This window comes from Lupinus angustifolius, chromosome LG01 (genome assembly GCF_001865875.1).
Source record: "Lupinus angustifolius cultivar Tanjil chromosome LG01, LupAngTanjil_v1.0, whole genome shotgun sequence".
NCBI lineage: Eukaryota > Viridiplantae > Streptophyta > Magnoliopsida > Fabales > Fabaceae > Lupinus > Lupinus angustifolius.
In genome coordinates, this window is record NC_032009.1 from 36,016,874 (window position 1) to 36,044,691 (window position 27,818).

Sequence of the window (27,818 nt, forward strand, 5' to 3'; positions counted from 1 at the left end):
CAATAATATGTAAAGGAAAAAGATACAATATATAACCTGAAATCAACAATGAAGATATAAAGATTGATACACACTACAAATTGGAATCACATAAAATGGGAATATTCTCATGTTTATTTATCATGAATGTGCCTATCTTAAGCCACATGCTAGTTCCAAGCCAAGAATATATGAAATGTACAAATAAGAAAAGAATTATATATAACTTATAAATCTCCTTAAAAGAATACCTTGCTTTAACCAAACTATCATATATACTTTCTTCATAGAACCTATCACTATTTCATGCAATATATATTCTCCTTATGGTAATAGTTCTTAGCTTCATAAAATACAAAACATCATGGGCATGGGCATGAGTTTCATGGGAGGATCAGGTCACAAATCTTTTTTCATTTTCTGCAATTTATTGCATTAGTTTTCTCTTGCTATTGAAATGATCGATCGGTTGTGATGTTGACACGTAACGTTCAAATACTATAGCCAAATGTTTTATAAAATTTTTATCCATTACGAAAAGAAATTATTTTGCAAGAATAAATCAATAAACTAACAATTTTTGCAAGTACTAAAAAATTTAATTAAGCCTAATATTTATTCCTCTTAGAATAAAATGAATGATTTGCACTTTGATATTTTATCTCAGGTGGTTTAGCATCTCAATCTTTGACTGTTGTAATGGGAGCACTCTTTGATCAATTTGTTGAGAAAGATATCAAAGACTTCGATGATTTCCACATTGCCATTCTTGATATCTTTAAGTAAGCATCTAATGTTACCCATAACCATAATATTACGGCTGCATCACTCGACAAATTGAATCACGGATTAAAATATATAAATTTCTTGTTCAAAAAACCAAAGAGACAAAAGAAAAGGGGCATAACAAATTATGTTACACTTTTCCAACATCTTATAAAATGATATAAATGTTTATTGATATGATAGCTGCAAAAAAAAGGAGAAGTCTTTGTAGTACAACTAAATTGAACATCAACATCTTATAATTGATAAAGGAATTAATGCATTTTGTACTATAAACATTAGGAGCAAAGAAGATATTGCTCAATAAATTAATTTATATATTCAATGACTAAAAGCTAAACCTTAATCATCTTTGTAGCATAATCACAATGTTCCAAAATCGCTTGCGGTCGTTGCAATGTGGATTGTGGCCGTTGCGATGTAAATTATTTTGGAGTAAAAAATATTTTTGAAATCTACGCGGCCTGACGCGGCCCAAATACAGTCCAAAGCGATTGCATTGCAGCCCAAATACGGTCTGATGTTGGTGCGTTGCGGCCTAATGCGACCCAAACGATGTCCGATGTAGTTGCATTGTTGTCGGATGCGGCCACATCGTGATTCGACGTCACACCACAATTGCAATATAATGCAATTACGAAGGTCACCATAACCACAATATTACGGTCACATCACGTGATGCAGTCTACAATTTGAATTACCGATCGCAATATATAAAATCTGTTTTACTAATAGTTTCTAACAAATTTTGGTTAGCACTATCAACATGGCCTTGCCTGGTAAGCATTATGATGCACCACAACAGAAGGAAATCAAGGTTAGCTAACTCTTCCCTCATTTCTGCTGAATCAAATATACTTATATTTTGGTTATAATGCTGTTGCGGAAACTATCGAATCTACAATATTGCGGTCGCAATTGCAATTATTAATAAGTCGAAACAAGTCTTCACTAACATGTTTCTAACAAGCAGGTTTTGTATGAACAATGGACTAATAATAAAATCAAGGAAGAAGATAAAAAGAAGATTTTCACTGACTTCATGAATAAGAATGTGAATCTAAGCAAAGTGGATCAATCTATGGTGATCACTGGCGCGGTGGCACCTCCGGCAGCCATGGTAATTAAGAGATCCGGCCAGAGTCTGCCACATTTAACTGCCATGAAAGCCATTCCGGATGTCGTCTTTGTACCCACAGCTACAATCTTAGCTCTCATTGTTGTTAAGGTCTCCAAAAGAATGTTAATGAAGAAAGTGGCATCATCATAAAGAACATGAATTGATGAAAATGTATAACATGAATTGATTACAGAAATGAATCCATAACTAAGAATCTTCCAAAATTTGAATAATTGAATTAATTTTTGATGTATAAGTATTAATAGCATAACCAGCATTTACACAATATTATAGAAGCAAAGTGCAACATATTTTGAGAAATTCTCAGTTCATTCGAATCAGATTCAGCTTAACCGGATTATCTCTGGCTTAACCTCTTTAAGCTACCTTTCTTCCTTCCTTTCCTTTTGTCCCTCGGGGCATTCGACTTTATCGTAGAACATGGTTTCAAACTCAAGTGCACGTTACGCACAGCAGCATCAACAATTGCCATGTCTGGTGCTGAAACTTGAAACTGAGAAATGGGCTTACTCTCTTCAAATGCTGCACTGGTTTTCTGTACAAGACGAGTTCTAACATTCTCGAAATCATGCAGCTCTTCCTTAACTGCGTGATGTTGAACAAGAACTCCATCCTTCGTCTGCACGTTTGAAAAGACCAATATTACAACATATGATTTTCAACCCCGAAGCACGGCCATAAGGTTTAGTGCAGAATAAATGAATTTTAACATGATTGATCATTTATTCGACCATCATAAGTTTGATAAAAGAAAATTGTATTGAATACTTACATCTTTCCACGGTTCCTCGAGGTCAGACCCGTCACTGATTTCAATGACGGGAGATAACCTTTCTCGGCTTGATGATGCATTTCCATGCATAGGTAGTTCACCTGTGGGATATTCAACCTGAGTTGTGTTTTGATGGTCAGCCAAAGAGGCACAATTTAGATCAGAATGATTAAATCCGTCCGATGAACCGAGCATGCTCAAATGAGCTACAGAATGAAAATTTCCCGGATTTTCACTAACCACCTTGTCAGTTCGAGTTTTCATTTCACGAACTTGTGATTTTACTGCTTCAATCTTTTGAATGATTTCATCCAAAGATTTGTCATTAGTACCATAATCTATAGAAGCCCACATATCACTCAACTTGAACTCCTGAATATTTTCATCATTACCTCCTGGTATCAAACAACAAAGAGTCGATTTAGAATCTCGTGGAATGAAATGACTAAAACCGGTTACCACTTGAACTAATCAGCCATTCGTTCAAAAGAAAGTCGTATAGTTATAAGTTAATACAAAACACAACGAAAACTTGCCTATGTAATTCTTTTTCATGTTTTGTGCTTGATTCATTCACAATTTCTCGATTTAATGGCGATTTTTGCAAGTTAAGTAAATAACAAAAACAACATCATGTATATTACTACAACTCACCTACAGAAACACCATGAAAATCTTTCAAACAAGCATCGGTATTACGATCTGTTTTCTCTGGTAAATGAAAGAAGCAAAATTAAACTACAAAATAAAATATAAGAAACACCAGGAAATAATAAATACTTTAACAGGCGAAGAAATGCCATACCGAAGTAGGAGAATAAGTTGTGGTTAGACATGTATGATGCTAAATCACACTCCTCTTCAACTCTTTTCCGTTTGTTCCTCTTCATAACTTTATTCCTACGCATCCGACCAGATATCGGTACTGATTTGATATCGAAGCCATCTAACGTCAAGTGTGCAAAATCAAGCTGCTTTGTGTAATTGTATGCTGCAAGCTCTTCAACATATTTAAGTTCTTGAGACCGAAGTTGCTCAAGTTTCAATTCGATCCACTTACAACGCCACATAAGAGGACCTATGAACCTCCTCCAATGAGTTGCCATCGTCCTTTTCTTTCTGAATGGTCAATAGAGTAAATTGTATAAATGATAGACTAAACCAAACAACAATCAAAACATTTTCCCACTAGGCAGGGTCGGCTATACATATACTCGTACAGTTGAAAAGACTGGACGATAGATGCAACACACATGAAAACAGATATAACACAGATGAAATATACCTTCTTCGAAGTGCTCCACACCAATCATCACACATGGATGAAGATCCATTGTCAGCGCACGTTCGTGATTCGACTTCATTATCACTGAAGGAGGCATTCTCGGTCCCCGATCCTGTATCACCAAAAGAACTAGAACACTCAGTGACATCCTCACAAGAATCTTCCACCACCAAAGCCTTGCCAGCATTTGTGCACCCAGTGATGTTAACTTCCACATCTGTCTCTCCACTGGACAAAGGATTTTGTTTAATCGGTGATGTTTCCATGTCACAAGCATCACTCATGTAGTCGGTTACAGACTCCAGAACCTTTTCTACTGAAAATGCAGGGGCATGATTATTCTCTGACTTGCTCTTCTGCTCTCTGTCTGGTCCCATTTTTGCAAATCACGAAATCTTCACTGTTCAAAGGCCATGCAATTACCACAATGTCATCATCAAATACATATGAAATTCGAATTTTAGTTGAAACTAAGATGCACCCCAAACCATGAGCATAGAAGAAACTGCTTCAACTTCAATTTGTGACATTCTTTATGATATGAATAAGTAAAACACAGACAGAATAACCATTAAATTAAATTCTTAGGTAATAGTTGTGTTCATGAAGAGTTTTAAAAACATTTGAGAAACCCAGATAAGGGACAGTCAAGTGCTATTATTGTTCTATTTCCATGCACTTGTATCGCTACATTAGTACCTAGGTGAAAATCGACAACAACAACAACGATGGCGAGAATAATCAAGGTTTTAAATAATGGTTGTGCTCGCAGTTTCAAAGACTTCCAAAACCTTGACATAACGGACAACTGTGCACACCATGCGGTTTCGGTGACTCCCAAAACCTTAGCATATTGTTGTCCGTAGTGGTTGTAGACACGGATTTAAAACCTTAGGTGACAATAACAGCAGTCATGCCTAAATCATGTCTAGACAAAACATTGACATATGAATCCTTGCAAATAGATTCTTTTGCAAATCCACACAATGTAAAAGAATCTAAAATTCTATATGATCATGTCATCATATACAAACGCCGATATGTTAATGTTTTGGGAGTCACTGTTACAGCATCATGACCGCTACTATGGCCCACTGGCCACGTTTAATTGTCCATGATGTCATGGTTCTTGGACTATCTATAACCGTGATCGCAATGGCAATCTAAAACCTCGATGGTATCCGATGTAATGAACAATTCAAGGCTGATTAACAATAATCTTGTAACACTTAAAAATTCTATCTTTTTCGCACAGAATTAAGAAACACCCATAACCCAAAATTACAAAAAAAAAATTAAAATTTTCAGTTCCCACTACTTACAAAAAAGAAAACCAACAAATTAATAAATATAAAAAGATATATACACACAATTCGAATAAATACCTCGAAAAATCCAAAATCTGGAAAGAGAGAGTAAAATAGAGAGTTACCCATAAAGCAGAATTTGAAGGAATTGAAGAAAAAGCAAAACTTTTCAAAAACAGGCACCAACAATACTTGCGAAATTCAAGAAACAGAAAGAAAAAAAGGAACAAAAAGATTTAATTTTTTTCTTATTTTTTTGTTGTGACTAAGAGAGTGAGAGAGTCCAATGGTGAAATCATCACGACTCGTTAAGATTTTTGTTAATTGGAGATATCCGTTAATTATTTCCTTTTTCTATCATAAAATTCATTGAATTTAAATTACATAAATTTGTTTTTATATGTTTAAATTTATATTTGTTAATGATTTAATGAGTATTTATATTTAATTTCTATATTAAAAAAACAATATCTTATTACAACGAGGTATGTCAAAGTTCAAATAAATATAATGGCTTAAAAATTTTAATTGTGAAATAAAATGAGTGTCTTCAAAAGAATTTATTTTTTATAATAAACTTTAAACATAACGGTTTCATATAAATCATGATAACAAAAAAATACATTTTCTTTTCGGATTGGTTATTATTATTTATTGGTTACTTGAGTTTAGTATTTTATTGGATCATCTTCTTAATGAGTGTTAAACGACTTCATACTTTTCTCATATTAGGCTAGACACTTATTTAGTCAGATATCAAATATGTGATAATATAAAATAATGATCATTAAAATCAATAAAGTATTAAACGAATTTATGCATAAAGTAATAATATTTGATAACACAATAAGTTTCAAAAGAATAAGAATAATAACATATTTATCATGTAGAAATAAAATTAGTTGTATAAATAAAAAATATGTGTCATATGTTGTATGTTTGCGGCATATTATCAGGTTGATTATACTTATACCACTAAATCAATCTCCTGTTCATAATGTTATTTTTGATTTATACAAAAATGTTTGATTACCACAAAAATTATTCTACAATGACATAAGAATATTATACTAAATTGTTGACATTTATGCTTTTATTTTTTTTGGTTTAATTGCAATTTTGATCACAATTTTCTATGTTTGATTTTCATAACTATTTTAATTTGGGTGAAATGTGTCCCTTTAGTCTATGAAGTATGCAAATTTGATTCAAGCCCAATATTCATCCATGTATTGATTCAAGCCCAATATCCATCCATACTTGAGCGAGTGGTTCTTGCCTGAGTAATGACGAGGCTAACATTTGGCCTGTTCTGGGCAGTTCTGGGCGCCCGAGCGACAGTACCTCGCCCGGGCGAGACCCATAGGGTGATTTTGACTAGGTTTTGGCAGATTTTTAGCTTGAGCGACAGTCGTCTCGCTTGAGCGAGATCCATGCAGGAAATTGAGTCTGTTTTGATGAATTGGTCGCATGAGCGATAGTCTCTCGCTTAGGCGAGAGACAGACATAAATTGTGACTATTTTTTATTGATTTATTATGTAAGCAATAACCCTAGCTTGGGTGTGAAGTTTATTTACACTCGGGAAAGACCGTGACTCAGAGGATTGAGTTCGGTTCCCAAATCGACAAACTTATATTGTTACTTTGTTCTTGTGCCTTATGTGGGCAAGGACGTTGTGAGCAAGGAGATGCCTAAAAAAGATTACAAGATACCACATAGCGAGGTCGTCTAACCGTAAGAGGCTTGGCCATGCAGCTGCTTAGGGTAATTCAGCAATGGTTCATAGTGGTAGAAATGTTATTCCTATATTAAGTGATAACGTAAGATTGGGTCCCACAAGAAGCATTCCTTTGGGAGATGTCTTAGGATGGGTCAATCGATATAAAAGAATGATTAAAAGATTTAATCGGCTAACCTTGATTATTGTGCATATTCATTATGAATAACGAAGTAGTGAAGAGGAAATTTACGGGAGACGAACGAGTCCCGTGATGTTGAGAGGGACGGCCTATGAAGCACGGATTCGTTAAACACCCTCACGTGTCGGTGTCCGACACGTATCCGACACGGACAGGCTCAGATTTGCGAATGATATGTATCCATAGAGTATCCAAAAATTAAATAAATAAAATTAAATAAATAAATATTAAGACACGTATCCGATTCGTTTTCAATAAAATATAGGATATATGGATTCGTTTTCAGTAAAATATAGGATATATAGATTCATTTTCAATAAAACAAGATAAGATAGATTTGTTTCCAATAAAACAGGATAAAATAGATTCGTTTCTAATAAAACAAGATAAGATAGATTCATTTTCATTAAAATAGGATAACATATATTTGTTATGGAGGACAATGATTTTAGGATAGATTCGTTTTCATTAAAATAAGATAAGATAGATTTGTTATGGAGGGCATGATTTTAAATTTCCATTATATTTTTTACTTTGGATATTTTGATTTACACTTATAATTTTATCATATTTTATGTGTTTTTATTATTTTATACGCGTATCCCTGAACATATCGTATCCTGTATTTTGAAAAAAATACGTATCGACGTATCGGATACGTATCGTACTCGACACATGTATTAGTATCTGTGCTTCATAGGGGACAACGATGGCGGTGATTGTCAGCTAAGTCTCGAGGGAGAGTCTAGATGAGACGAGTCCCTTGTATTCCTAGATTAGGTATTATGTTGGATCAGACAGTTCTCATAATGCAAACTAGACAATCTCTTACAATCCCTCTCTACAATCAGGATCAATGAGAGAGATGTCTACAAAATGTTTGATACGACACCGTCCTGAAATGGGCAGTTCTTTGAAACCGATCGATCATATATCCTTGCGAGGAATAATTTATTTTTGGTGCTTTCAAATCGGTTGTTATGGGACATGTACTCTCGGTTATTTCTGAATAGTATATTGGAAGGATATTGGTGTAAGGATGGATGAAATAAACATAGAATTCATACATTGTACTCGTGGATGTTAATCCCCATATCCGAGTTACAAGCATCATTTATCATTTGCATTTATGTATGTGATATATATTGTGTATATTCTACGTGTCTGTCAGGATGTGATATTCCGTGTAATTCAACGCCGTCAATGGATAACATGGATATACAATATGGGTCATGATCATATAATTGAAATTCCAATAATTTTATCAATAAATTATTTCCATTTAGTTTTGGTGGTTGTTAACTATTAACTATATAATAAAAAAGGTCATACCACATCATCAATTGTCACATCATTTATTTTTCCCTCCAAAATGGTTTCATCTTCTTCATATGTGCATTCTCGCACTATATATTTCATTTCCTTATTATAACAATATAATAATTCTATTAACAATATAATAAGAAAATGTCATCCTACATCATCTATTGTCACATGTCAACTTCTAATTCATTTTTGTCCCTCCAAAATGGTTCCACCTTCTTCATGTGTACATTTCACACTATATAATATAACAATTTGATTTAACTTTTAAATATTTTTTTAATAAAAAAATACTCGTATAGTATAACAATTTGATTTCCTTATTTTCATTAAAAAACAAATTCGACATTGAAAAAAATAATTTCATTTTCTACAACTTTTAAATATATATTTTTTATAAAATCACATAGTATCATGTTCGATTTCCTATTTTCAGTAGAAAATTTAAATTCGAAATTGTCATTTATTTTCCTTATGTGTTTGAACAAAAACATACATGAGTAATACATATGATCTTAATAATGCAAATGCACAGGTAAGATGTGCGTTTTAACTATGTAAATGCATAGATATCATATGTGTTCTTAGCAATGTGAATGTTCGGGTAACATATGTGTTTTTAACCATGCAAATGCATGAGTAATATGCGTGTTCTTAACAATATGAGTGCACAAGTAACATGTGTGTTTTTAACCATGCGTATGCACGAGTAACATATGTATTCTTAATTATATGAATGCACATGTAATATGTGTGTTCTTAGTCATGCAGCAAAAAATATTGCCCCATGGTAATGCCCGAGTAACATGCTAGTTTATTACTAAAAGAAATCAGTGCCTCAAAAGAATAACTACAATATTATATAAATTCACATTTTTTATTTGATTAAACCAAAGAATATATATTAATAATTTTATATTCATTATGATAATTTTTTTAGCATTGTTATATATTTTTTTTAATAATTATGATTTATTTGAAATATAATTTAATATGAACATGATGAATGCAATAAAAGAAGTAGAAATGGAAACAAAACAAAAAAATTAAAGAAAATCAAAGTGCAATTTAATTCATAAATTGTATCTCTGTGAAAAGGAAAAAATACACAGTTATAATGAGTGATTTAACTACTAACTTTTACTTTTTGTCATTTATTTTCTACAACTAACATTTATTTTCTGCAACTAACATTTATTTTTTGTCATTTACATTTCCGCAACTGACATTTATTTATTGATTTATACTTTATTCTTTATACCAACCCTTTGAAAGAAGTTGTACGGTTAAATTCTAACTTTATTGCTTTATTTATTTATTCTTTACCAACATTCCATAAGGAAGTAGTTTGGTAAATAAATGAAAACGAAAATAAATATCATTCATTATCACTTGTATTAAATTTCTAAATTCATATCATTATACCGGTGTTGGAATTTATTCGAACAAAACCGAGATGGTATGAAATTGTTAATAATGCAATAAAGCTAAGTTTTTCATTAAAGGAACATTCTTGAAACCATGATATCAACGTTGGGAGTTATTCCAACAAAACCGAGATGGTGAACAAAGAGTCGACCTGTCATTAAATAAATTAATCAGAAACTTGCTTCAATAAGTAGCAAGGAAAAATCTTTCAACAATGTTCATATTTCAGCCCCCTGATTTCATATGCAAAGGGAGTGAGCAGAAAGTATTAAGGTTGAGTAAAGCCTTTTTTTGGATTGAAACAAGCACCTAGGGCTTGGAGCAAGGGAATTGACTCATTCCTCACAAAGATTAGCTTTCATAAATGCTCTGCAAAACATGGAGTATATGTCAAGGTTCTGAATTCTGGTGACACATTGGTCATATGTCTTTATGTTGGTGATCTCCTGATCATTGGAAGCTGTCCAACAAGTATTGAAGCAATCAAACAAAGTCTGAAGAAGGAGTTTGAGATAACAGATTTGGAAATTCTATCATACTTCTTGGGATTAGAAGTCTCATACTTTACAAGAGGAATTCTAATGCACCATAGGAAATACACCGTAGAGGTGCTAAAAAGGTTCATCATGAGTGGCTACAACTCATCATAAACTCCAGCTGAGCCAATCATCAAGCTTACAAAGTGTGAAGATGAAGCCACGGATGATCCACTATGTATAGACAAATTATAGGCACCCTAAGATACATATGTCATAGCATACCAGAGATTGCATATAGTGTGGGATTAATAAGTAGATTTATGAGTGATTGAAGGCAATCATGTTTTTAGCAGCTAAAAGGATCATGAGGTATATAAAGGGATCAATTGGATATGAAATAATGTTCCCACCTGATCAAAATGACAGTGACAACAAGCCAAAGCTGGTAGCATATTTAGACTCAGATTAGTGTGGTGATTTAGTTGATAGAAAGAGTACAATGGGACAAGTGTTCCTATTGTCTGGATCTCCTGTGTCATGGAGATCAAAGAAGCATATAGTGGTGGCTCTATATACTTGTGAGGCTGAATATATTGTAGTATGCTCAACTGCTTGCCAAACACTATGGTTGTCTTCCTTGTTGAGTGAATTGGCGGTAATTGTAGAAGGTAGTACTGAACTGTTGATAGACAACAAATCAACCTTAGATTTGGCCAAAAATCTAGTGTCTCATGAGAGAAGAAAACACAAAGACACCAAGTACCATTTTCTAAGAGATCAAGTGAGCAAAGGAGTGATTCAACCACAACATTGCAAAACAGAAATTCAATTGGCTAATATAATAACTAAGCCATTGAAGGGAGAGATTTTTAGAAAATTAAGAAAGCGTTTGAATGTAACTTGCTTGTAATAGTTTAAATCAAGGGGATGTATTACTTGTGATTCAAAATAACTAGTTAGGAATTTTCAAATTTTAGAAAATTGAGTTAATTTAGTTAGTTTAGTATTCTCCTATAAATAGCAAGGTTCATTTGTATCTTTCAACATAAGAATACACAACAGAAGTATTATTCATTTACATATTCTCTACATCATAAACGCATTTTCTATCTCATTCTTTTCTTCACTATCTTCAATCTTTCTTCTATCAAAATCTTCTCTACTTTCTACTTTTACTGCAAGTGCGAATGAAGAGTGAGTTGTGCGTCCAACAACCCTTATATATCACCTTTTATGAGTTTCGAGAGTAGTTTTAATTGATTTCCCACGACTTTTCCTCAAAAGCCTAAATTGGCACATAACTAGAATTTGAAGTTGTAGTATGGAAAAAATGATACTTCAGTTTAATACAAATTATGATTTAAGTTTTAGCATATATTTATTACTTCAAAATAAATTTACCCGAATTTCTAAAGTCATTCAACTAATCTATTTCTTTTGATTTTCAAAGCAAAATATTAGAAAAGGTGTCATAAAAACATAGTGTTTAATTTTGCCACACAACTGTAAGTCTCTATGTCTCACACAGTTACATAATATCGCGACCTGATTCTAGTCAGATCATTGTCTACTAATTTCAAAGGCGCTACAATTTTTTTTGGAATGGCTATTAATTTTTATGGTCAAAATGTAGAAACTACATTTTTGTCAAATTTAGGAAATTATAGTCTTTGATAAACAGTTTTGAGTCTGAGAATCAATTAACACTATGTCCACTCCTTGTAAAATGACATCATTGCTAACAGATGGAATTTTATACCCTAGTTATTTTATTACAAAAATTAATTACTAAACCAACAAATATATGTTTTATTTTGTATCGGGTAAGAATTGATCTTACTCATACATATTCTTATGTTCAGTAGGAAAACCAAGAATATGTAATTATATATTGAAAATTGATTAATTGATTTAGTTTTTATTAAAGAAAATATTTGGATTAATTAAAATGAATAAATAGTAAAGAGACCTCATTGATCCTGAACCAACTTCCTGCTTCGAGAGTAAAAAGGAATATACGACAAGTGACATGACCGAGCTATTAAAATTTCATTAATTTCTATAACTATGTTGTTAAAACATTTGAAAATGATTGTATATTCATTTCAGTCCATCATGTTTTTCAATCTTACATGTTTGATCTCTCATAAATTGAAAAACCGAAATGGTTTCCAATTTTTTTAAATGTGTGTCAAATTATTCATTTTAGCATATTTTAAAATATTTGATATGAATTAATTTGACTTTGAAAATTAAATGACTAATTTAACCCAAATTTAAAATTTTTAGAGACCAGTTTGACATTTTCAATTTAATTACAATGATAGAATAGCAATATATCGTATTGGTTGTAATCCGACTTCTCGCTTCGAGAGTATAAAGGAAGCTATGATCGAGCTTTTAAATTCCATAAAAGAAGCTATGACATAAGCTAAAAACATTAAGAACTAACGACCTCAAATTAATTAAATAGAATTAATAGCTAATTTTATCCATAATTATTTCCATTTAGTTTTGGTGGTTGTTATCTATTTAACTATATAATATAAAAAGTCTTACCGTATCATTAATTGTCACATGTCAGCTTTTCATTTATTTTTTTCTCTCCAAAATGGTTTCACCTTCTTCATGTGTACATTCTCAAACTACACATTTCATTTCCTTATTATAATAATATAATAATTCTATTAACAATATAATATGAAAATGTCATCTCACATCATCTATTGTCACATGTCAATTTCACATTATATAGTATAATAATTTGATTTAACTTTTAAATATTTTTTTAATAAAAAATACTCATATAGTATAAAGATTTGATTTCCTTATTTTTATTAAAAAAACAAATTTGAAATTGAAAAAATCATTTCATTTTCTAAAACTTTTAAATATATTTTTTTAAAATCACATACTATCATGTTCGGTTTCCTATTTTCATTAGAAAATTCAAATTCGAAATTGTCGTTTATTTTTCTTATGTGTTTGAATAGGAAAATATACGAGTAATACAAATGATCTTAATAATGCAACTGCACGGGTATGATGCGTGTTTTAACTATGCAAATACATAGATAACATGTGTGTTCTTAGCAATACGAATGTACATGTAACATATGTGTTTTTAACCATGTGAATGCACAAGTAACATGTTTGTTATTAACATTATGAGTGTACGAGTAACATGTGTTTTTAACTATGCGAATGCACGAGTAATATATGTGTTCTTAACCATATGAATGCATATGTAATATGTGAGTTCTTAATCATTTAGCAAAAAATACCGGTCTGTGCTGATGCACAGATAACTCACTAATTTATTACTAAAAGAAATCAGTGCCTCAAAAAAAAAATAACTATGATAGTGTATAAATTCACATTTTTTATTTGATTAAACAAAAGAATACATATCTATAATTTTATATTCACTGTGATAATTGTTTTAGCATTGTTATATATTTTTTAATAATTATGATTTATTTGAAATATAGTTTAATAAGAAAATGATTAATGAATGAATGAAGAAGAAATGTAAACAAAATTAAAAATGATTGACATATTGCACAAAAATATGAGATAATACCCAAACAACAATACATGTTAATCTCTATTTTTTATGTGAATGAAAATTGTTAATTTACATGTGCCAAAAAATAAAAATCTTAATTTACTTTATTAGATTTATAAAAAATAAATGTTATTTTTTAGGAGCAATCAAATCTTTTAGTAATCAATCATCAATCTTTATCCTCTTTAAGTATAATTTTTTTTTTCGAAAGTAAATCTTCTCCATTAAGAAATGGGAGAGGATTAAGGGAATATATTATCTCCCTTAATCAATTTATGATTTTAAAATTGTTAATTGTATTAATGTTGATTTAAAATTAATAAAATCGAATTTAAATATTGTCTTAATTAGAAAATTTTGAATGAGATGTTTTTGTGTCCTAGTTTAGCTTAGAAAATACCATTATTATTCTAAAAGTACTCCCATATTTTTTGTTGAGCCAAAAACTCATTTGTAACACCCTTGAGTATGTAAAAAGTAAATATTGCACTGTTAAAAATATTTTATACTCATTTTTAATTTTAATTTAATTACGAAAACAAAAATATGGTTATTTTGGCATGTGATTTTTCTTTAAAAATGATTCATTCCAAAATTAGGATAGTAAGTGATGGTCAAGTAATTTAAAATCTCTTTTTTATTTTTATTTAAAAAAGAACACAAAAAAAGGAGATAAAAAAGGAAAATATATTTGTCATCCTTAATTTATTTAATTTATTCTGATTATAATTCTTGTTGTATTACAAAAATGAAAACCAATCAATTTAATATGAAAATTGTTTTATTTGATATGGTTTGCATTTTTCGTACAACAATCTCTAATTTATTTATTTTTTGTTGATGAAATTGAAAATAATCTCTACAGATTTGATTTTATATCCAACCAATTCATACATCCTAATAAAATTGTTTTTTGATCGGCTACAACCTAATTAAATTGATATAAAAATTATTTGTTTTGATATGGTTTACGTTTCGCACATTGCAATCTTCAATTTATTTATTGACCAATTTTTTAATGAAAGTATATCCAAAAAAGATTCAAATTTTTATGGAAATATTTTTGACCGAATTAATTTTGAAGTATTCTGTACCAAACAAAATTGGATTCACAATTATAGATTATGTATTATATAAACAAAGAAATGCTACTTGTTAAAATTGAAGAAATCCATCCCAAGAAAAGAGTTGCACACATCCTACCATGGCTATGTTGAAATTTATCTTCACACTCATTGTTGGAGTTCTCTTTATATCTCATGGTAAGTAAACAAATAACAAAACACAAATTTAGTCTTGAATAATTAATTTTTGGTTCAATATTTTATACCTTTTTATTTCTAAATTTTGTTGATTATGTGATATATAAATGCAGGATATGGATTTGTGCCAAATGATGGAATTGCGGGAATTGGTGGAAAGGAAGTTTGTATAGGAACATGCAATGATCATCCTACTTGTAATTATGAATGCATTCATCTTCGCTATTATTCAGGATTATGTCTCCCTAATACTCCACCTGCACCCTCTAAGTGTTGTTGTGTAAAAATCCAATAATTTGATCATCCTAAATTATTGGTTTTTATTCCTTTACAAACTATATTTCTCATGAAGAAATAAGCTTCACTATGATAAATAAAATTATTACATGGAATTGATGAGTGCTTTATTTTGTCCATTAACAATTGTTTTTGCTTTTTTTCTTCTTTCAAATTTGTAAAATACTCTTCCAAGACTTTAATTTTCAATATGAAAATACCTAGAAATGATTGATCTATGTACAAAAAAATGAGCAATATATAAAACTGAATATTAATTAAATTATAATATTTACAATTTATAAAGTATATTATGTTAATTTTTTGACATGAACATTGAAAAACTTTTACTTCTTCCTCTCTAGTTTACTAATCTGTTGGGTTTATTCAAGTGTGAAGTCCCACATTGGATATGTAGGGATGAGTCAAAGGGTTTATAAGAAGGAAAGACCCATGAAACTAATGCCTTAAGGTTTTGGTTCAAGACGTGGTGTCTCACTTGTGACTCTTCACTCTTCCCATACCTATGTAACAATGGAACTCCCCGATGGTTGGAGGCTCCCCGGTCGCAGTCTAGGTCCAACATTTTCATTACAAAAATTATACAATGAGGTTACGTAATTGGTTCTTAATAATTGGTATTGTGATTGTTATATGTAAAATTTAAAATATCACTTAAAAACTTTATAAGTTCAAACTTAATTACATTATAAATTATATTGAATAATATATAGTACCATTAAATATTTATATATTTTATAAGCAATAGTTAATATATAATAACTAGTGTTATTAATATTGTATCAGTTACCAAGTCGGATAGGATACTGATATAATGGTTTAAAACGTATAGTGATTTAACCAATCATTAAAGTGCAAGTTACAATGCCCCGAAAATCATTTCATAATTACAATATTTAAAAAGGTCAAATACTTATGTTGAGTTCATTTTTTGGTATTACAACATTTTCTTGACATTATAAAAATTATTAGACTATTTTTAGAGCAAAACTTTGTTTTTTAGATGTCCCAGATACAAAATTACTCAATTAAAACATTTGAATTTATGATTATTTTTAAATTCGAATTTTATTATTAAGGATATGATAATATTTTGGAATATAATTTGATTATGTGATTATGAGTTGTCTATTTTATTTTTAAAACATGGGTTGAATTCTCTCTTAAATAAGAGAAATCACACATTAAAAAGATAGAAAAATTACAACAACAAAAAACAAGAAATCTGATTTATGGGTAAGAGAATATTTACCCTTAACTCTTTTTAATAACTTAATTTGGAGATCCTATTTTATTTTACATGTGCAAATTTCATCACTATAAATAAGGATAGGTGCACATAGAAATGTCTCTCCAAAAAAACCATTCTAGAAAAATCTAAAAAAATACTCACTCTCCTCCTCTCTAAAAAAGATCAAAAATTATTTTGGTAGTTTTATCCCAAATATACAACAAATCTCAAATAACATAAATATGTCCCAAAAAGTGACAAAATAACTTGCAGCATCCATTTTTCCATATATTGTATTTCGTCTTCTATAACATATATGTGTATGAGTTAGTACAACACTACCCAATTTGGCGACTAGTTGTAGTGTGTTAGGCTATCTCCAACCTAATAAAGTCACATTCCATAGTCTCACAATATACGCTAAATCTAGTTAGTTTCTCCTACTCATGTTCTTTTTAGTTTTGTTATTATCATCAGCCCTTAGAATAACCAGTAATAATAAATATAATCAGAACTTCTTTATATCATTAAAAATGTCAGTGATAAAAATTATTTTCCTTGAAAGTATATTTCTTTTTATGACAATTTTTTTATAATCATATATCAATTATCTACTTCTATAGGGAGAGATTTGGATCTCATTTTAACAAAGCAACAAGATACTTTAAATCTTCAATCTGGCATGGTATTAAGCAGAATTGGGCAATGATGCAGAACAACCCTCTTTGTCTAATAGGGGATGGTAAAAAGACTAATTATTGGAAGGACAATTGGTTAGGTGCTCCTCTGATTCACTCTCTACAAATCCCTGAAAAGTGGCACTCTAGCCTTCATGCCAAGGTCTCTGACTTCATTGAGAATAACTTATGGGTAATTCCAAATTCCATCAAAATCTTGCATCCTGAAATAGCAAATCAGATTACAAAAATCTCCAGATCCAACTCTCCAGATAGAATAGTTTGGCAGCATTCTTGTGATGGAATTCTCACCTCCAAACAAGCCTATCTTCACTGCAATCCAACTGCCATAAAGTAAAAATGGTTTAAGCTTATTTGGTCTAAGGTCATTCCTCCTAGTAAATCCTTTATTGTTTGGAGATGGATTCATCAAAGACTGCCTACTGATGACAATCTGCAGAGAAGAGGTTGCCATATAACTTCTTGGTGTAGCTTGTGCAAGTCCACCTATGAGTCGGCTAATCATCTATTTCTTTCATGCCCTCTGGTTGCTCAAATTTGGACTTGGATTGGCACTATATTATCTTGCTCAATCAAAAATAACTCTATTCAGGAGCTCCTTGATTCATCCAACCATGGTTGGAGCCCTCAGCTTCACAAAACTTACTTAAACTCAATCATTCTAGCAATAAGTGGCATATGGAATGCTAGAAACAAATGCAGGTTTGAGGATAGAATCATTATTAATAGCATAATCATATCCAATATTAAGGTGGACATTGCTTTGTCTGGTAAGCTAGCTTCGGCCTGCTCCAATTCAACCATCAGGGAGTTCTCAATCATGCGTAGTCTGAGCATACAATTGAATATCAGACAGAGTCCTAAGATGGTGGAAGTCACTTGGCAGAGTCCCCCTATAGGATGGATCAAAGCAAATACGGATGGTGCAGCTTTTGTTTCTCTTAGTCAGGCTGCTGGGGCTGGAATCTTTAGAAATCACAACGGTATTTTCATGGGTTGCTTTGCTGATTACTTCGACATAAAGGATGTTCTTTATGCCGAATTTAAAGCGGCTTTGATGGCAGTGGAGTTTGCTAAATAGAAAGGCTGGAATTCAATTTGGTTAGAATATGACTCCTCGCTAGTCGTGCATATGTTTAAGGGGGAGGCAGAGGTGCCTTGGAAGCTTGCTGCTCAGTGGTGCAAATGCAGAACAACTTTGTCCAACATGAACTTTCATGTCTCCCACATTTTTAGAGAAGGCAACGCTTGTGCGGATAAGCTTGCTAAGTTTGGCATAAATTCTAAGACTTTCACTTGGTGGAATGTCATTCCTTCTTTCATTCACTATGATTTTTCTAGAAACTTGTTGGATCTTCCCAACTACAGGTTCAAGAACATGTAATTTGCTCTTTTCTTTTGTATGTGGTGGCTTATTAATATAATTTAAGTGCTTTCCGGCACTTTACAAAATATATATATATATACATATTATCTATTTTATGGGATTAATCAAATATAGAGGAAGGTCATGGTAACACCTCTCATCTTCATATCATCTTTAAATAGGCCATATTGTGACACTTCTATTCTCTTGGTTTAACTCCGAATAAAAAAATAAAAAAATTTCTTAATTAAAATTAATAGTTAACAACAATAATAATCAAAATTACTTTTCATTAATAAATAAATACTAAAATTAACACTTTTACATAAAAGATAAAAATTGCTAATCTCATCAAAGATGGAGGGAGAGTCGCCAATGATAATTTTTTCCTCAACTCATCATTTGGACGGTCACACTATTCCGCTTCTGCTCCTAATTAAAACACTCAAGCTCAACCAACAATCACATTTAAACTTAAGAACTACGTAGCCTTGATTCCCTATTTACTGTATGCATACGTAGGAGCAATGTATCACGACACAACAGCAAACTTAAATAAATTTTGTTCTTTTTAATAATTAATTAAATAACCAAATAACATTAAGGTATAAAATAAACAATGTAACGTAGTGAAGGATAGGGTGTTAATACCTTCTATACTATATAACCGACTCTCGAACCTGAATATCAAAAATCCAAAGACCATTGAATTTGGGCTATAGAAGATTTTTCTACATTTTTACCATAAAAAATATAGCAACGATTCTAAGAAAGTCGTGCAACAAAAAATCAAGGCACAACACCTATAAATATTGAATGATGTATGTTAAACTCATAAAGTGCATACACTTTTTTTCTCAACAATATATAATGTGAAATATGATGTTAAAAAAGGTATTGCTATGTATAGTTTCAATATAAAATATTATTGTTCTGATGCTGTTGCTATGCATTATTATGAAATTAAAATGAATAACATTGGTAATAATGTAAAACATACAACTCAAATGTTCTGCCATTTGAGTGCCAGATCAGAGAGAACATTGTAAGATGAACCATTTTGACTTAGTGTAGCACTAGCAGCATAACTCAAATTTTTTATTCTTTTGCTTATTTCCAAGCCTTCATTACCTTCCATAATTCTCTTAATAACTTTTGCAATTTCATCCCTTTTTACTATCCCACTTTCATCATCTACCTTTACCCTTATAGCCACTTTCAGCACCTGTGTAAGTGTTACTGCATTCATTCTTTGCTCAGCAAATAGTGGCCATGCAATCACAGGTACACCATGAACCACACTCTCAAGTGTTGAGTTCCAACCACAATGACTCAAGAATGCAGCAATGGATCCATGACTAAGGACTTGAATTTGAGGTGCCCATGATGGAACAACTAAACCTTGAGCTTTTGTTCTTTCCAAAAACCCTAATGGTAGATAATCCAATGGATTCTCTTTTTGTCTAGTAAGATAAGCAGAACTAGAGGAATTGCTTGGTGCTCTTAGAACCCATAAAAACTTTTTGTTACTCAATTCTAATCCAAAAGCTAACTCATTGAGTTGGTCTTGAGAAAGTGTTCCACCACTCCCAAAAGATACATATAACACAGATTTTGGTGGCTGTTTGTTAAGCCATTCAATACACTCAAATTGGTTTTCATTATTTGTTGACTTAGATTGAATGATTGGTCCAATAGGATAAACACAAGGAGCACTTTTTCCATTCAATCTTTTCTCTTCTAATGCTCTTATTGCATCTCCTTCCAAATCTGTGAAACTATTCACTATGACACCATCAACTAAAGATAATAGTTTGCTTGTACCAACAATTGATTTTGAAGATCTTTCATTTGGAATTGGATCTGGAAGATCTTTAACCTTGTAAGGAACAACATAACCTGGAATATTCACAGTGTTTGTTAAGTCTGTGAAAACACCATCATCAATGTTTGGAAGAGAAACAATGAATGAAAGAAATATAGCTCCTGTGGCATAGAAAACATAAGATAAGAGATTGAATTGTTTAGCCACATCAAGAGCATCTGCTGAAAACATGCCAAAAACCAAAGCAGCTAGGTTAGTGCTAGAACTTAGTGACTTCAATGCTTCATGAAGAAAAGGAAGAGAATGTTTCACTGTGAGACTCATTTTTGTTGCAAAGTGAGCATTCTGAGGAAGGTCTTGTATGTTGATTTGGGGTAGAATAGTGAAGTTTATATTTGATGGAAGATTGTTTAGGATTGATAACATGGAAGAAGAGGGAGAATCAAGTGTTGGAATGAGAAATGTGACATAGATGTTGTGATGTTGTTGAACTAGTTGCTTTGCAAATTCAACAAGTGGGATCAAATGGCTTAGTCCTGGGCTAGGAACCATGGCAATGCATGTCTTTTTCTCCATTATTTGATATCAATATGAGACATCAAAGTTCATTTTCTCAGATGGTTTTATAATAGGAAAATGTTTCTATAGATCAAATTAAATACACCTAAGATAATGTATTCTTTTAATGGTGTAAGGCCATTAAATTTTCAAATATCCTATTAAACCAAATATGTTTGATTTTTGGAACTATATTTATTAGCAAGGATAGCTAAATATCTTATGTCTTAGACTTTCTACTACTTGATGTATCACTTGTTTTTTTATTAATGTGAAGAGCATAATATAAATTAAATATATATTAATTTTGTATTTTTAACTAATAAAAACGAAATGATATATGAAGTGTTAGATATTTTGGGACAACAAATATACTCAGATATGGTAGGATATACCTTCTTTTTTTAAGATTATTTTATAATAGGGATCATGTCCACAATGATTTTTTTTTATATTGAAAGAATTGCTTTAGGACTAGAAAGTTCATTTTTTGATGATGACTTTATAAAAGGAAAATGTTTTATTGGTCAAATTAAATGCACATTCATTTTTTAGGATGATTTTATAATAGGAAAATGGTCCTATATGTTTGGCCATTTATGACATTTAACTATTGGATGGTCCATTATTTAGGGTGAGTAATTTTTTTCCTAAAAGTATTAATAGAATCGCCTATTCAATAATATATCTATGTTTAAGTGAGTTCAAATGATTAACACATGTCGGTAAACATAGGATGATTTGAACCATCAATTTCTATTAAATCATTAATTTGGAACGCTTGATAAATGAGGAAAAAAATATGTACACATTAATATTATAAGAGTTTTAAACAATATTATTGTATTATCTATTATTTATATTTAATTATTATTAACTATTTATAAAAAATAATATAAATAAATGATGTATATATCTGTTTTTATATGTGCAAAAATATTATATTATTTCATCATACCTCGAAACTAACGTGGTATTATTTCATCAGACCTCGAAACTAACGTGGTTTTTACTAAATACTATATTACTATCTTGCCACTATTAAATACAATAATGGAAAAAGTGACGTAAGCGCTTACGAAACAGATCATTGTCAAAGCAAGGAAATTTATTTAAAATTATATATTCAACAATAAAAAGAGATATGTTGTGTGTATTTGTGGACTTGTGTTATTCCCTTATAAAGACTTTGAGAACGAAAAAAATTGAAGTCTTCTTAAATGAAATAGATAGGGCAAAATAAAAGCCATTATATCTCAGTAGCGTTCTGAGATTATTTTACTTAATTTGTTATATTTATTATTTTAGGACTGTTTTTTTGTACATCAGAGAGATGATATAGTAATAAATTGTTGAGTCTCTATACATGATTAATTTTAACCGGCAATTTCTTTGTTTTTATTATTATCTTATGTAAGAGATGTCTATGTGAACACTAAAAATGTAAACTAATTTATATATTAGCATATAGTTAGCATGTCTTATATTATATAGCTATACTACTATAAAGGAATTGATAATTACATAACGTAAATTAGCTTTAGCTTATACTCTATGTGATACATATTAATTATCTATATTCTAAATTTCATCTTATTAGTATTATTCATTATAACTAATAATGTTTTTTATGTTTAAAACTTTAGACTATATATTCAATAACAAAATAATTGGCTGTTAGACAACATAAATTTTTATCCTATTCTACTCTTAATAATCGTTTATATTTCCAATTTGTATCCTATTTTCACTAAAATTAAAATTTTCATTATCTTTATATCTTAATTCTTTTTTTAAATTTTAGTCTAGTATATAATGTTAAATTAACTTTATTCAACATATTAAATAATAGATATTAAAACAAAAATAGAATAAATAACGAATTCAAATTAAGTTGACAATTTAATAACTAAAATAAAGTAATAAATTCAAAAAACAATTTATTTAAGTAGATTTAAGTAGAATAAAGAGAGATATGATATAAGGAGATCACATTGTTAGTTTAAGGCCGATATAATTTGATTTGAGAGATGAATAGAGGTGATATTTTTGTCCATACGTCTAATCCCTTGGTATTATATGAATAAGATAGTTCATAATGGTCCTATGAATTACTATTTGTTGATTCAAACTAGGTCCTAAATCATAGATCAATAATATTAAAATAAAAAAAATATTTACATTTTTTAATTAATATACATGTTTTTTTGTTCAAAATATAATTTGGAATTCAATTTAAGACAATACATCATTATGTTTGGAATAACTACATGTAACATTGGAATATTCTCAATAACTACAATAACTCTAAAACCCTGTTGATATTTTAATGATAAGTTGATACTGTTCCCGCTGAATGAGAAACCTTCAAAGATTGGTATCTAGGATGTAAACAACTTTTTTTCATTTTTATTCGAATCTCACATATTATTTTATCATTTTTTCTATAATAATAAACATCATTTTTATTTTTATTTGGGATTTATGATATTTATTTTTTTCTCACAACATCTACTTCTCTCTTCACTTTCCAAATAAAATCAAGAAATAAAACAACACAATAGAGAATAAAATAAAAATGTTTTTATTCAGATAAACGATACTCATATTTCAATGGACACAAATAACTAAGGAACATGTCATGTCATTAACACACATTCATCGTATTATCATTACGTCTATTCTTGGAAGTTTGTGTATGATGGTGGATCTCGAGGATGAGCATTATGTGGTTGATGATAATCCACGTATAGGGTTTGGGTTAAAGTGGTTTTGTCCATAGCTATTGGTGGATCTTTTTGTGAATATCGTGGAACTAGATGCTTTGATATATAGTGATTCCCTTTTGCAATTCTTGTTGGCATGCATAAAAGTATGATGCGTGTCTATGAAGAAGAAAAAAGTATATGATAGAGTTAAATTATACACAACACCATATATGGTGCTCAAATAAAAATATTGTTTTGTATAGTTTTAATATCAAATTATATGGTTCAATAGGACTTGCCACCCATTACTTAGAAAATGAGTCTATAAAGACTTGGTTAAACAAAACTATAAAAAATAATGTATCTGAAGAGACTTAGTTAATAAGAAATACTTGTAGAACTTTAAGAGGTCTTGAATACTCATCCATGCATAAAGAAAATACTCATATATGGGATAAGTTCCTTTTCAATTTCAAAATTTTTATAGTGAGACAAATACAGTGTTGGTCACAAAACAAAACAAAAACTACTTCAGCCAATATGAGAAGCACTAAAAGCTAGGAGCTTATTCAACAATACTTCACTTTTAAGTGTGGGAGATAATTAACAGTGTTCTTTTAAACAAACGCTGTTAAATTTGATAGGTGGATATAGTTTTAACAACACTTTCATCAAGAAGTGTTGTTGTATGTTTGCCTAAGATATTCAACCACATTTTTTTAAGCAACATTGTTGATTTGAATCTATTTAACAACGCTTGCTTAAATAAGTGTTGTTAAAAGTCATATATTCAAAAAAGGCTTTTTATAATATTATTAAAATAGAATATTAAGGTATGTGATTTGACACAACAAAAACTCATATTTGGTAATTAAATTATGTTATTAGTCATTCCATTAACAAAAATTGAACATAATATGACAACTAAATAATTTTAAAGAATTTGATATTTAACAGTATTTTTTTTTTAAGCAAACGCCGTTGATTAGAATCTATTTAACATCGCTTGCTTAAATAAGCATTGTTAAATGTGACATATCAACAACATTTTTTATAATAAGCATTGTTAAAAGTCATATATTCAAAAAACGCTCTTTTACAATATTACTAAATTAGAATATTAAGGTATGTGATTTGACATAACAAAAAATCATATGTGGTAAGTAAATTATATTGTTTGTCATTCCATTATGAAAAGTTGAACATAATATGACAACTAAATAATTTTAAAGAATTTTGATATTTAACAACATTTTTTTAAACAAACATTGTTGATTTGAATCTATTTAACAGCGCTTGCTTAAATAAGTGTTGTTAAAGGTGACATATTAACATCACTTCGTACAATAAGCACGGTTAAAAGTCATATTTCAAAAAACGCTTGTATTAGCTAGTGAGCGGAATCTTTGCAGATTTAAAAACAAAACCTTACACACAGTATTATACTTCTTATTCAGTATTCTATTTATCTTACTCTTTTTATCCTCTTAGTTTCTCTCTTCAAGCAAGTAATTAGCTTTTGGTTTCTATTTTCGAATACAAGGTGAATCATTATCTTATTTTACCTTATTTATTTTTCTTTGATTCACTCTTGTTGCTTGCATTTATATATATGTTAACTGCTTATTTTATAGTATAGGTGGATCATTCACTACTATTTTTAGAATCGCTACTAATTTTTTTGAAATTGTTATTAACTTTGGAGGTAAAAATGTAGAAACTATCCTTTATGTCAAATTTAGGATAATATAGTGTTTTGAGTTCAGGAATTGATTAACATTTCTTGTAAAATTACATCATTGCTAACAGATGGATTTTTATACCCTCAATTATTTTATTACAAAAATTAATTATTAAACTAAAGAATATATTTTTTCTGTATTTGGTAAGATTTGATCTTACTATATATATTCTTATGTGTAGTAGGAAAACCAAGACTATACAATTATGTATTGAAAAATGATTAATTGAATTGATTTTTATTAAAGAAATTATTTGGTTAATTAAAATGAATAAATAATAAAGAGATCTCATTGATCCTGAACCAACTTCCTCCTTAGAGAGTAAAAAGAAATATATGACACCAAACATGATTGAGTTATTAAAATTTCATTAATTTCTATAACTATGTTGGTCAAACTTCAAAAAAAAAAGGGAGAGGATTAAGAAATCAATTTCTGATTTTAAAGTGGTTAATTGTATTAATGTTGATTTTAAATTAAAAAAAAATCGATTTTAAATTAAAAAAAAATCGATTTTAAATATAGCCTTAATTAGAAAATTTTCAATGAGATGTTTTTGTGTCCTAGTGTACCTTAGAAAATGCCCTTATTATTCTAAAAATATCCCCATAATTTTTAGATTAAATAAGGTTGATACTCCCTAAGTTTTAGTGAAATTATACAAACTACCCCTCAATTTTGTACACCTACAAAACCTCTAAGTTTTATACATACATTATACTAACTATCCTATATGAGAAATAAGTATGACATTTTAAACAAAAAATGACGATAAGCATAATTTACTTAAACAAAATATAGTATATTTTGGGAAAATGTACAAATAGTATACGAGTCGATACATTCTCATTATTTTGTTTTCATTATAATATAGTATAAGAGTAACTTATGGAAAACCGTGTTTTTCATAGCACTTTTATTTAAGTAATTAGTATTAATGGAATAATTATAGAAATTAATCAGTAATGTTTTAGACTAAACTTCAGTTGAGTTTTAGTCTTGTATTATGATTTTCTTGCTTGCCCTATTTGTTTCAAGATTTTTGGAGAATAAAAGTTTCTCAGACGATTTCAGGTAGTTTTATCGAGTTTTCGCCCAGTTTTTGAGTTCCGTAACTCGGAATCGAATTCAGATTTCGCCGTTGGCTTCGAAATATTATTTCTAGTCAAAATAGACATCAAGTTTGTTCGTAACTCATCTCTAGATATTTTCCACCTCGAAATTCAAGTGTCGACATTTCGGGCAAATGTCCTAAATCGGGAGATTGTATATTTCTGGACGAAATTATTTGAAAATATTCGGACACGACGTTTATCGGGAAATTACATCGTATCAATAAAGTTTGAAGTCATCATTTCATGAGTCACTTACTTGTTACACAAGTAATGCAAAAGCTTCCAAAATTCCCTAAATCAGTCAACAAATCCTCTCACTCCACCACCATTAGACATATCACCCATTCTAGTCTAAATCTACTTACTTTGCATTAAATTTTCTGATTTGATGACGGTGAGGCTCTCCTATAAATACCTCACCCAATTTTCTCATTTTTGCACTAAATTCTCTATACAAACTAAGGTAGTATTTTATTTTCTCTTTTTCATCTTCTTCTCATGCTTCATAGAAAATTATGAGCTTTTATTATGTTGTTCATAAAGTAGAGTTCATATTTTTTCTTTAAGTATTTTATGAAGGCATAACTAAATGGGGTGATAATAAAATCATATGAACCTTTATGTAGTTTTTGACTTTTGTAAATCTTGAAATATCTTCTTGTTCTTAGATGAAAAAACTATACCTTTGGACAAAGTTAGATGAGTTATTTGTTTGAAAATATTAGATATTATTGTTAGTATTTGAATACATTTAAAGGTGGTGATTTTAACATCAAAGGAACCTTTAATGTGTCTAGGAAAAAGTTTGTATTTTATTCTTGAAAGTTTATGATGTTGATGAGTTGTTGTTGAAAATGTTTCATTTTTAGAAAGTATTATGTTTTAAAAGTGGTTTAGCATATTTTACTCTTTGATTTCCAAGTTAGAATATTGATTTGGGATAAAAGATGATTTATTAAAGTCTTGAGTTCATAAACTTAAAGTGTTATGAAGTTTTGAATATTAAAATAGTAGAAAGTCTTACCTT

At 29.9% G+C, this 27,818-nt stretch overlaps 3 protein-coding genes across 3 annotated transcripts; 1 reads left to right on the forward strand and 2 right to left on the reverse strand.

Moving 5' to 3' along the window:
- On the forward strand, positions 142–25,933 carry LOC109325196. The gene is made up of 6 exons (XM_019557398.1): positions 142–377; positions 647–761; positions 1,522–1,582; positions 1,739–2,038; positions 9,187–9,199; positions 25,923–25,933. The coding sequence occupies exons 1-4, from the start codon at positions 344–346 to the stop codon at positions 2,033–2,035; spliced, it is 507 nt and encodes a 168-aa protein (XP_019412943.1). The 5' UTR covers positions 142–343; the 3' UTR covers positions 2,036–2,038; positions 9,187–9,199; positions 25,923–25,933.
- LOC109325172 lies at positions 2,116–5,551 on the reverse strand. Its single transcript, XM_019557363.1, has 6 exons — positions 5,396–5,551; positions 3,964–4,363; positions 3,484–3,797; positions 3,333–3,389; positions 2,679–3,073; positions 2,116–2,525 (listed from the first exon to the last, which is right to left on the reverse strand). Exons 2-6 carry the CDS (start codon positions 4,338–4,340, stop codon positions 2,244–2,246), a joined length of 1,425 nt encoding a protein of 474 aa, XP_019412908.1. The 5' UTR covers positions 4,341–4,363; positions 5,396–5,551; the 3' UTR covers positions 2,116–2,243.
- LOC109325178 (hydroquinone glucosyltransferase-like) lies at positions 19,764–21,291 on the reverse strand. The gene has a single exon (XM_019557376.1). The coding sequence runs from the start codon at positions 21,242–21,244 to the stop codon at positions 19,847–19,849; it is 1,398 nt and encodes a 465-aa protein (XP_019412921.1). The 5' UTR covers positions 21,245–21,291; the 3' UTR covers positions 19,764–19,846.